This window comes from Jatropha curcas, chromosome 2 (assembly GCF_041381405.1).
Source record: "Jatropha curcas cultivar XTBG-Jc1 chromosome 2, XTBG_Jcur_1.0, whole genome shotgun sequence".
NCBI lineage: Eukaryota > Viridiplantae > Streptophyta > Magnoliopsida > Malpighiales > Euphorbiaceae > Jatropha > Jatropha curcas.
In genome coordinates, this window is record NC_143152.1 from 8369313 (window position 1) to 8382637 (window position 13325).

Below are 13325 nucleotides of genomic sequence, written 5' to 3' on the forward strand. Positions count from 1 at the left end.
CATCACCTCATAGTTAATCTTATGATCAGTCAACAATCTCCTAACCAAGCACAAGGAATAATTCAACTTGGAGGCACTCACTCCATTATGTTGCTGTAAATCCCACTCCGAATCCTCATCATTCGATAGGTCTAAGCCAACCATCCTCACATCGTTACCAAAAATGTTGTTAGCGACAACCATGATTCACAAGAAAACTTCACATACACTGGGCAAAACACTCACATGTAGTAGGGCAAGACTACATTACACAATAATATTATTATTATCTCTTTTCCTTTTAAGGCCCTCTATAATTAATGTATCGCATTTATATACCAGATCATATAAGCTATATAAGACATGATCAAACTATATCAGAAATCTTTCAATTTTTTTTTAAAATCCCCAACTTGTGCATCTTACAACACAAGTAGGCACCTTAAGGACAAGTAAGTGATTATTGAAAGACCAAGGCCACCATTCGATACACAATTCAAATCGACAACATGTAAAAACTGAAACAAAAAAACCTTAAGGAGCACCTCACTAATATAAATACCACATCCTTCCCGCTATAACTTAGCTAATAAAGACTTCATCACCTCATAGTTAATCTTATGATCAGTCAACAATCTCCTAACCAGGCACAAGGAATAATTCGACTTGGAGGCATTCACTCCATTATGTTGCTGTAAATCCCACTCCGAATCCTCATCATTTGACAGGTCTAAGACAACCATCCTCATATCGTTACCAGAAACGTTGTTAGCGACAACCATGATTCACAAGAAAACTTCACATACACTGGGCAAAACACTCACATGTAGTAGGGCAAGACTACATTACACAATAATATTATTATTATCTCTTTTCCTTTTAAGGCCCTTTATAATTAATGTATCTCATTTATATACCAGATCATATAAGCTATATAAGACATGATCAAACTATATCAGAAATCTTTCAATTTTTTTAAGATCCCAACTTGTGCATCTTACACCCTTTTAATTGAATGTAATTATTTGTAATCTTATGGCCGTAAATCAAGCCCATAGTGATTTTTGCATTTTAATTTTGTGAACATATATTAAGCTTTTGGTCCCAATTTTCATTCTTGTATAATATTGTAGGTCTCATGCCCATTTTATAAAATTTACTTCTCATCATAGCCAGTATCTGTAGAATTCCTCCTCCTTCCTATATTGTTAGTATATGTTTGTTTATTTTCCTTTTATAATGATGAATTGAATCAATTATTTTTTAAAATAATTTGAAACTTAATATGGTGGCTATTATAATTTCATTTTTCTTTCTTTAAAACTTAATTTTTTTTTGCACATAAAAGCATAGTCTAGTGATAAGTGTATATACAACCTGACAATAGATTTAGTTTTAAATCCCTTTCTCTAATACTCAAAAAAAATTAAAAATTTTAAGAGAACTGTGTAATAAAAAAAAACATTGTAAATTGAATCTAATGAAGATTTGGGTCAAAATGAATTGATCTGCAATTTGATTATTAATTTTGCCAATCATTTTAATAGATATGGTCAACCGATCCAAATTTTAAAGTCCTAAAAGCAAAAATTTTTTTTTTTTGAAAACAAGAGAACTCATATATTATCTTTGAGAATAAAACTTAATCAGTACATCCTGAATATCAACCCATAGTTGAAACCTACTATGGCGAATAGAATTACGCGCCAGTAGATGGGCCCACTCATTCTCTTGTCATCTAATCCAAAAAACTTTAATATCTGGTCTAGTAAGAAGCAAGGCCTTACAATCAGACACAATCAACCCAAAATCAGAATTATCCTCACTCATGGATTCCAAAGACAAACATAAAGATTGGCAATCAGTAAAAATGCAACCAGGATCAAGTAAAGAAACAGAGGCATAATGCAAACATCGCCTCAAAGTAAGAGCTTCCGCAATCAACGGATCATCACCACCTTCCTCAAAACTCGAAATAGCTAACGAAAAATGACCTTCATCATCCTTAATAGCCAAGACAAAGCCCACAAAATCCATTGCCCGTAACACTGCACTATCAACATAGGCGAGCCAAGTAGCTTGATGCTCGATATGGGCTGGTTAAGAAGGAGCAGATGCAGCATGTAGGACCGCTGTTGCTTCTTATGATGAAGCGAATGAAGCCCAATAATCATCTAGAAGCAGGCGAGCCGCATGAGAAATTTGCCAAGGATTCGGCCAGGCATTGGACCACAACATAGCGTTCCGAGTAGCCCATAAACTCCATGCAACTGTAGCCATCAACTCGGCACGTTGGTTTCCCTTCGAAGAGATGATATGAAGGAACAATTCCTGAAAGGACAAATTTATATTAGCAAAAATAAAACTAGCCTGCCTCCACACCTCTTTTACAACAGAACACTTGACTAGCACATGATCCCCATTCTCATATTCTTGGCAAAATAAACATTGAAGTGAAGTATTAACACCCCTTTGTGATAAATTTTCTCTAGTGGGGAGCACATTACGACCCATATGCCATATAAAATCCCAGACTTTGGGGGGGAACATCAAGCTTCCATATCTGCTTCTATAATGCATCTTCACCACCACCACCATTTCTAACCAAACGATAAGCTACATGATAAGCAGTTTTGACCGTATAAAAGCCTTTCCGATCAAAATGCCATATGAGTTTGTCATGATGGGGATAAAGGCTAAATGAGATACTCAAAATTTTCCTCATATCATTAACAGTAAAAAGATGAATAATCTTTGAGATATCCCATCTCCTCTCGCCTGCAACAAAGAGATCACACACCCTTAAAGCATCAGGAATAAAAGGAGCACCATCCTCCACAAAGGCATTGTTCTCACGGGGAATCCATGGATCTCGATTCACATATATACTCCTCCCATCTTCTACCCTCCATCTCACTCCCTGCTGCAACACCTGTTTAGAGAACAAGACACTCTTCCAGACAAAGCTACAACCCGATCTAGGAGTAACAGATAGAAAATCCCCTATAGGGAAATATTTAGCTTTGAAAACACTATACATGAGAGTGTTGGTGTCAGTTAATAACCTCCATCATTGTTTCCATAGCAAAGCAGTGTTGAAACATCTTAAATCCTTGAACCCCATCCCATCAACTAAGTTCTTACTACACATGCGATCCCAAGCAATCCACTTAATACCCCTATGTTCCCCCTTACCATTCCACCAATATTTAGTAAACATCACCTGCATCTCATTGCTCATAGATATCGGAAGCAAAAATACATTCATACAATAAGCTGGTATTGCTTGCGCTACAGATTTAATTAAAACTTCATGTCCAGCTCTAGAAAGACAACAGCTATTGTAATATCCTCAATTTTGTAGTTCTTTCTATTTTAGCTTTTTCGATGAATTCGGTTATCCGAATAAAAGGAAAACTTAAAATAATGGGAAACACTATAGATTGAGGATATTAATATTAATTAAATGAAACATTAATTGATCTTTACAAATCCATGTGAAAGCTTAAAGGAAATCAAAAATGAGTTGAAAGATGAATGACTTCTCGGTAAAGCACGATTTTACCTGAAAAGCCTGAAAAACGGTAATTTCCGTACGATTTTTACCAAGTGGCGTTTAGAATATTAAATACACTTGGTTTATACCTAATAGGACTAAAGTAAAATGATTAAAAAGATTAGAGTGCCAAAGGATGAAGGGAAAACAAAAGGGAGGATTATAGTGCAATTTGCATTTAAAGGACATGGAAGGAATTTTTAATAAAGTTTATTATATAATTTTATTGAAGAAGAGGAAAGAACCACGACACTTCACTCATTGTTGCAGGCCAAACCGTTCAAGAAGAGAGGAGGAGGGTTTTGAGTCAAAACCAAGCAAAAAGAAGGTGAAAATCAAAGAATTTTCAAGTAATTCTTAAGAAAAGGTTAGTTATTTTCACTTCCTCCTTCATTTCTATGGATTACTTTTTGAATTCCATGAACTTTGAAGTGAGGTGCTTGTTTGTGTGAGTTTCTAGTTATGCCATTCGGATTAACTAATGCTCCAGCAGCATTCATGGCTTTGATGAACACGATCTTCAGACCTTACCTTGACCAGTTTGTTGTGGTTTTTATTGATGACATTCTGGTATATTCCAAAGATATAGAAGAGCATGATAAGCACCTAAGAATCATTTTTCAAACTCTTCGAGAAAAACAACTTTATGCTAAGTTTTCTAAATGTGAATTCTGGTTAGCACAAGTTGCTTTTCTTGGTCATATTGTATCTGCAGAGGGTATTGCAGTGGATCCTGGTAAGATTGAGGCTATTTCCAGTTGGAAGCCACCAAAGAATGTTTCCGAGATTCGTAGTTTCTTGGGTTTGGCTGGCTATTATCGCAAGTTTGTTAAGGGATTTTCTATCATTGCTTTGCCCTTAACTCAACTATTGCGGAAGAACGTTAGGTTTGAATGGACAGATAAATGTCAGGAGAGCTTTGATAAGCTGAAGAAGTGCTTGACTGAAGTGCCAGTTTTGACTTTACCTATTCCAGGTAAAGAGTTTACTGTTTATAGTGATGCTTCTCATAATGGCTTAGGTTGTGTGTTGATGCAAGATAGAAATGTTATGATTAAAGAGTTTACCTATATCATGATTAACTAAAGGCAATATACCAGTCACCACATCAGCTGCATCAGCATCCTGCCTCTGCCTCATAGCATAAACTCTAGCTGGCACACCAATAGGCTCTGGTTGATTCACTGTCCCCTGGCTACCCGACATGCTACCTCTACCGCTGCCCCTACCTCTGCCTGAAGACTGAGAAGAGCCATAACTAGCAGCTGGTCTTTGAATCGATCCCCCTGTGGCTGTATATGCCGTAGTCGTTCTCGGTTTAGGGCAATCCCTCACAAAGTGTCCAACCTCACCACAGTTAAAACATGCTCCTGTGGTCAACTTACACACTCCGCCATGATATCTACCACAATGAACACAACTACGAGTAACTGGAGGAGCTCGTGGAGGTGGCAATGGTAGTCTGAACTGTCTCTGGCTCTGTGGCCTCACACTGCTAGATCTAGGAGGAAATGGACTGAAGAATCTCCTCTTTTTATTACTAGAGCTACTAGCCACTGGGAAAGTCCTCCTGACACTCTTCTCCTCTGTAGCCTTTTCTTGATCAACCTTCTCTTGATTCAGAGCTTGTGATACCAATGCAGAAAAATTCTCATGTTCAAAGCCGATCACATGGCTCTTAATACTGGGCTTCAATCCCTGTTCAAATCTCTTGCACCTGTCCCTACCTGTAACTAACATCCTCCCAGCATAATAACTCAACCGAGTAAACTCCCTCTCATACTCAACTACAGTCCTATGATCCTGTTTGAGCTGCAGAAACTCCTCTATTCTGGCATCCACATAGCTAGATGGAACATACTTTTTCTTAAACTCCCTCAGGAAGTCTGTCCAAGTCAGAACTGGTGGTTGCACTCTGCTCCTAGGAACTGTCTTCCACCACTCATATGCATCTTCCTGAAGTAAAGAGACTGCATAATCGTACTTCTGAGCATCATCACACTGGAGTTTTAGGAAAACCCTATCAATCCTCTCTAGCCACTGCTCAGCTACCATCGGGTCAGTGGTGCCTGAAAACTCTGTGGCCCCATACTTAACCAACTTATCATACTGTCTAACTGGCTGCTGCTGTTGCTGTAAGTTACCCGCCATTTGTCTCAATAACGCAGCCATCTGCTGGGCTATAGGGTCAGCAGCTGGTGCAACAGGGACATCAGCATGCTCGGGAGCATTACCACGCTCTTCCTGTCTCGCTTCAGACTGCTCCTCAAGCGGATTAAAATTATCTCCCCGACTAACACCCTCCATACTATCGATCAAAAATAACACGCTCTCTGTATATTATCACAGAAAACCATGCATCGTATTAGAATATTGTATGATGTAGATATCCAACAATTAACAGGCATGTCATATTTGAGCAGATTACATTTCACACATTTATATGCAGTAAAAATATGATCCAATATGCAATTAAAACTGCTCTGATACCAAAATAAACATGTCACACCTTACCCTACTGTAAGACATGGCATGTCGCCCGTAATATAATTAATAAGCACTTAATTCTTATAAATGCTTACTAAGTATACTACAAGGGACTTAATCCTTTTAATTCCTTCATTTTTATATCTTGGAGCAAAATAATTTAGTTATTAAATATATATAACTTCTTTTGGTAGATATTAATCTCAATATAATTTCTTAAACATATTATAAAAAAAAAACATAAAATAAAATGGTTCCATAACCCATAAGTCCATGGATGATAATTACATATTGGAGTCCTGTTCAAATCTTAGATACATAATAGAAATTAATTACTTTAATAGACTATAAATTTTCAAATTCATACAATCATAATTTACATGAATCTGCTCAAATACACATAAATGATCTGTTAATGTTTAATACATCATACATATTCCAAAAGAAGTCAAATATACAATAGCTACATCAGTAGCATACTATCTACATCAAATAAAAATGATCCTCTCTTGGTTCTTTTTCCTTTCCTTTACCTGCGATAGTACAAAAGCAACTATCGCTAAGCATATGGCTTAGTGGTGTACTAATAAAAATAATAAGGAATGACAATTCATAAATCCACCATGGTAAAGAAAATAAGAAACAAAATAAATCAATACCATTTAAATCATCAATTCATAATATAGTCTTTACAGCTTTTATAGAGTCAATTCTGAGGGCCATCAGTGTCTAATGTGCACATCTAGACCTGCTATCTACAACCTCAATCTGTGATATGATTTCAACAGAAGAGGGAGCAATCTACAACCTCAACATGGAGGGAGAATTTCATATCAATCATATATCATCTAGTGATGATATCCATGTTCAATCGATCGTAATATCAACTTCAACAAATGAAATGATATTCGGGGTAATAACCATATCTATATCAGCTGTAAGACTTTTAAACCATTCCATTTATGTACTAATATCAAAATCACAATGGACAACATTTCATTTCACAACCACTGCTAAAAACATTCAATCACGGCCACCCCTCATACTACAGATATCAATTGGCCAACGTCCTCCTCTTTCACAGTATAAGAATCATAAAATTCATTTACAAATATCATTCGGTCGTATGCTTTCAAAATAATCTTTTTCCTCTTTAAAAACTTATGAATATAATTATAATTCATAAAGCAAATCCATTGAAAATATTTTGCAAAATCAATTTCATTTTGTTTAAATAAAAGTAGGAAAGGAATAATATACACTAACCTGAACTAGATGGCTCCCCTAGCCCTTTTCCTCTAGTAATCACCCTCTCCTCAACTCCCTTTCTCTCAGCAGCTGTAGCATGATATTAATACTCACATTAAGATCATACTACACAATGTACACACATGCACTTCTATAAGAATGCAAATTAAGCATTAGAATGTAGTCTCATGCTTTTTCTTTCATTTTCACTATACTTGTCCAAGTGTTATATGATCTGAGTTTAAGCATGAAACACTTCATATCCAACACTTAACCACATCCTAGACACAAAATACTAACAATGAAAACAATAGAAGTGAATAGCATGCTAAATTCGTTCAAGGTTTATGAAATGCAGAATTTCAGCATTTGAGTAGCTGGCATTGCGTTGACTATATCTTGAATTCCCCATATTCAATTGCCCTGAAATTTTGACAGCATGTTCCAAACATCTTAGGGTACTGTTCTGGAAAATTTCATAATTTTTAAAGCTCATTTGCATTTTTAAATGACATAATTATAGAGTCTGAAGTTCAGTTTTTCTCATGCTGAGCAGCCTGCAGTGATTTACTTATAACTCCATTTCCTTTTATCCAATGGCCTTTAAATTTTAACACGACCTACCCAACATCTCATCCTATCTCCATATCAAATTTCATAAATTTTGGAGTTCATTTGCTTAGTCAAATAGGTCAATTACAGAAGCTGAATGTCAGGCAGCATAACTGTAACATGTCCAACAATGATAAGTTTATTTAAGTATTCTCAACTCACTTCCAGCACAAATTCATGCAATCCAACTCTTCTATTACTGAAATAACATCATAATATAAGATATAGCAGAGTCCATAGTTCATAGAATATCAAAACCAAACTCAAAATCATCCATCTTGGTGACTTATGCAACTTAGACTTTGAATTCATGCATAACTACTTTCAATCATCTTAAATCACCTTAAATCACTTCTCATCACTTCATCTTCACCAAATCAGATTACACACGCATCACGCCAACTTAAACCACATGAGAGGAATTATCCTACACATGATTTGGAACTTGCAGCCATTGTATTTGCATTGAAGATATGGAGACATTATCTTTATGGTGAGAAATGCTATATCTTCACAGATCATAAAAGTTTAAAGTATCTGGGTACTCAAAGGGAGTTGAATTTGCGACAGAGACGATGGCTTGAGTTGATAAAAGATTATGACTGTATTATCGATTATCAGCCAGGGAAAGCTAATGTGGTAGCAGATGCATTGAGCCGTAAGATTATTGCTAACCTCAGGACGACAGCGTTATCTCTAGTCCATGATCTACGGTCTATTAATGATAAGTTTGAGAAGATTTCTGACAATTGGGTGTTAGCTAATCTTCAGGTGAAGCCTTTATTGATTGATCAGATTCGAACAGCAATATTGACGGATGATGACTATCAAAAGATTCTTTCAGAGGCACAAGATGGTAAACGACCAGATTTTTCTGTCAGTAGAGATGGGTTATTACTATTTCGGGACCGGTTATATGTTCCGTCAGATTTAGATTTGAGACATCTCATCTTGAAGGAAGCACATAATTCTCCATTTTCTATGCATCCGGGCGGGACCAAGATGTATAGGGATTTGAAGAGGAACTATTGGTGGACTGGTATGAAGAAAGATATTGCTGAATTTGTAGCTAAATGCCTAACGTGTCAACAAGTCAAGGCAGAACATCAAGTACCAGCAGGATTACATCATCCACTTCAGATTCCAGAATGGAAATGGGAAAGAGTGACTATGGATTTTCTAATGGGACTTCCACTTACCCAGAAGAAACATGATGCAGTTTGGGTTATTGTAGATAGATTGACGAAGAGTGCTCATTTCCTACCTGTAAGATCAGACTATAGTTTAGAGAAGTTGGCAGAAATGTATATTGGTGAAATAGTTAGACTACATGGAGTGCCAGTATCCATTGTTTCTGATAGAGATCCAAGATTCACATCTAGATTTTGGGCTAGTTTACAGAAAGCCCTGGGACTAGATTGAATTTTAGTACTGCATTCCATCCTCAGACAGATGGTCAATCTGAGAGGATTATTCAAATATTGGAGGATATGCTTCGAGCTTGTGTTCTTGAGTTTGAAGGTAGTTGGGATAACTATTTGCCTTTGATAGAATTTGCTTATAATAACAGTTACCAGACCAGTATCGGAATGCCTCCATATGAAGCTTTATATGGTAGAAAATGTAGGACACCTCTATGTTGGGATGAAGTTGGTGAAAGGCAATTACTAGGTCCTGAAATTATTCAACAAATAGAAGAAAAGATCAAAGTAATTAAAGAAAGATTGAAGGCGGCGACAGATCGACAAAAGTCATATGTGGATCTAAAGAGAAGAGATATAGAGTATAAGGTGGGTGATAAAGTATTCCTTAAGGTTTCCCCTTGGAAGCGTGTTATGAGATTTGGTAGAAAGGGAAAATTAAGTCCTCGTTTCATAGGACCTTATGAAATACTTGAGAGGATTGGTCCATTGGCATATAGGTTAGCCTTACCACCAGACCTCGATAAGATTCATAATGTTTTCCATGTTTCTATGCTTCGGCGATATAGATCGGACCCTTCACATATATTGCCTTTAGAATCAATTGAAGTTAATCGAGACGTCACATATGATGAAGAACCAGTGGCTATCCTAGCTAAGGAAATTAAGCAACTTCGGAATAAACAGATTCCCCTAGTTAAGGTGTTATGGCGAAGCCACTCCAGAGAAGAGGCTACTTGGGAACGTGAAGAAGATATGAGAAGACAACATCCACAATTATTCAGAGATCTATAACAGGTAAAATTTGGAGACGAAATTTCTTTAAGGAGGGAAGAGTTGTAATATCCTCAATTTTGTAGTTCTTTCTATTTTAGCTTTTTCGATGAATTCGGTTATCCGAATAAAAGGAAAACTTAAAATAATGGGAAACACTATAGATTGAGGATATTAATATTAATTAAATGAAACATTAATTGATCTTTACAAATCCATGTGAAAGCTTAAAGGAAATCAAAAATGAGTTGAAAGATGAATGACTTCTCGGTAAAGCACGATTTTACCTGAAAAGCCTGAAAAACGGTAATTTCCGTACGATTTTTACCAAGTGGAGTTTAGAATATTAAATACACTTGGTTTATACCTAATAGGACTAAAGTAAAATGATTAAAAAGATTAGAGTGCCAAAGGATGAAGGGAAAACAAAAGGGAGGATTATAGTGCAATTTGCATTTAAAGGACATGGAAGGAATTTTTAATAAAGTTTATTATATAATTTTATTGAAGAAGAGGAAAGAACCACGACACTTCACTCATTGTTGCAGGCCAAACCGTTGAAGAAGAGAGGAGGAGGGTTTTGAGTCAAAACCAAGCAAAAAGAAGGTGAAAATCAAAGAATTTTCAAGTAATTCTTAAGAAAAGGTTAGTTATTTTCACTTCCTCCTTCATTTCTATGGATTACTTTTTGAATTCCATGAACTTTGAAGTGAGGTGCTTGTTTGTGTAATCTGATTTGGTGAAGATGAAGTGATGAGAAGTGATTTAAGGTGATTTAAGATGATTGAAAGTAGTTATGCATGAATTCAAAGTCTAAGTTGCATAAGTCACCAAGATGGATGATTTTGAGTTTGGTTTTGATATTCTATGAACTATGGACTCTGCTATATCTTATATTATGATGTTATTTCAGTAATAGAAGAGTTGGATTGCATGAATTTGTGCTGGAAGTGAGTTGAGAATACTTAAATAAACTTATCATTGTTGGACATGTTACAGTTATGCTGCCTGACATTCAGCTTCTGTAATTGACCTATTTGACTAAGCCAATGAACTCCAAAATTTATGAAATTTGATATGGAGATAGGCTGAGATGTTGGGTAGGTCGTGTTAAAATTTAAAGGCCATTGGATAAAAGGAAATGGAGTTATAAGTAAATCACTGCAGGCTGCTCAGCATGAGAAAAACTGAACTTCAGACTCTATAATTATGTCATTTAAAAATGCAAATGAGCTTTAAAAATTATGAAATTTTCCAGAACAGTACCCTAAGATGTTTGGAACATGCTGTCAAAATTTCAGGGCAATTGAATATGGGGAATTCAAGATATAGTCAACGCAATGCCAGCTACTCAAATGCTGAAATTCTGCATTTCATAAACCTTGAACGAATTTAGCATGCTATTCACTTCTATTGTTTTCATTGTTAGTATTTTGTGTCTAGGATGTGGTTAAGTGTTGGATATGAAGTGTTTCATGCTTAAACTCAGATCATATAACACTTGGACAAGTATAGTGAAAATGAAAGAAAAAGCATGAGACTACATTCTAATGCTTAATTTGCATTCTTATAGAAGTGCATGTGTGTACATTGTGTAGTATGATCTTAATGTGAGTATTAATATCATGCTACAGCTGCTGAGAGAAAGGGAGTTGAGGAGAGGGTGATTACTAGAGGAAAAGGGCTAGGGGAGCCATCTAGTTCAGGTTAGTGTATATTATTCCTTTCCTACTTTTATTTAAACAAAATGAAATTGATTTTGCAAAATATTTTCAATGGATTTGCTTTATGAATTATAATTATATTCATAAGTTTTTAAAGAGGAAAAAGATTATTTTGAAAGCATACGACCGAATGATATTTGTAAATGAATTTTATGATTCTTATACTGTGAAAGAGGAGGACGTTGGCCAATTGATATCTGTAGTATGAGGGGTGGCCGTGATTGAATGTTTTTAGCAGTGGTTGTGAAATGAAATGTTGTCCATTGTGATTTTGATATTAGTACATAAATGGAATGGTTTAAAAGTCTTACAGCTGATATAGATATGGTTATTACCCCGAATATCATTTCATTTGTTGAAGTTGATATTACGATCGATTGAACATGGATATCATCACTAGATGATATATGATTGATATGAAATTCTCCCTCCATGTTGAGGTTGTAGATTGCTCCCTCTTCTGTTGAAATCATATCACAGATTGAGGTTGTAGATAGCAGGTCTAGATGTGCACATTAGACACTGATGGCCCTCAGAATTGACTCTATAAAAGCTGTAAAGACTATATTATGAATTGATGATTTAAATGGTATTGATTTATTTTGTTTCTTATTTTCTTTACCATGGTGGATTTATGAATTGTCATTCCTTATTATTTTTATTAGTACACCACTAAGCCATATGCTTAGCGATAGTTGCTTTTGTACTATCGCAGGTAAAGGAAAGGAAAAAGAACCAAGAGAGGATCATTTTTATTTGATGTAGATAGTATGCTACTGATGTAGCTATTGTATATTTGACTTCTTTTGGAATATGTATGATGTATTAAACATTAACAGATCATTTATGTATATTTGAGCAGATTCATGTAAATTATGATTGTATGAATTTGAAAATTTATAGTCTATTAAAGTAATTAATTTCTATTATGTATCTAAGATTTGAACAGGACTCCAATATGTAATTAAATCATCCATGGACTTATGGGTTATGGAACCATTTTATTTTATGTTTTTTTTTATAATATGTTTAAGAAATTATATTGAGATTAATATCTACCAAAAGAAGTTATATATATTTAATAACTAAATTATTTTGCTACAAGATATAAAAATGAAGGAATTAAAAGGATTAAGTCCCTTGTAGTATACTTAGTAAGCATTTATAAGAATTAAGTGCTTATTAATTATATTACGGGCGACATGCCATGTCTTACAGTAGGGTAAGGTGTGACAGCTATACCAGTTATTCATTCTCTTCCACACCCTATCCTTAAGAAAAGAAAAAATCTATTTTTTATTCCGCCCTATCAACGATGGCAACCTTATATAATTACTATCATTCAGAAACCAAGAAATAGCTCGACTAACATTTCCAAAAACAACAGGACTAAAGAGAATGCCAGATTTATTAAGATTAACAGATTGACTTGAAGCAGCTTCACAAGTACCCAGAATAGCCTTGATTTCCGTAGCCTCCTGAACATTACCCCCAAAAAAAGGCAAAGAGTCATATGCAAAGAAT

General features: G+C 35.3%; 1 protein-coding gene and 1 long non-coding RNA gene across 2 annotated transcripts; one reads left to right on the top strand and one right to left on the bottom strand.

The window, feature by feature from the left end:
• Window positions 1-4598: 4598 nt before the first annotated feature.
• On the bottom strand, window positions 4599-5861 carry LOC149498184 (uncharacterized). The gene is made up of 2 exons (XM_089717978.1): window positions 4665-5861; window positions 4599-4602 (listed from the first exon to the last, which is right to left on the bottom strand). The coding sequence occupies exons 1-2, from the start codon at window positions 5840-5842 to the stop codon at window positions 4599-4601; spliced, it is 1182 nt and encodes a 393-aa protein (XP_089574104.1). The 5' UTR covers window positions 5843-5861.
• A 4764-nt stretch (window positions 5862-10625) lies between these two features.
• On the top strand, window positions 10626-12727 carry LOC149498185 (uncharacterized). Its single transcript, XR_016319685.1, has 3 exons — window positions 10626-10722; window positions 11712-11783; window positions 12517-12727. It is a non-coding gene; the product is annotated as an uncharacterized LOC149498185 (long non-coding RNA).
• Window positions 12728-13325: the final 598 nt, after the last annotated feature.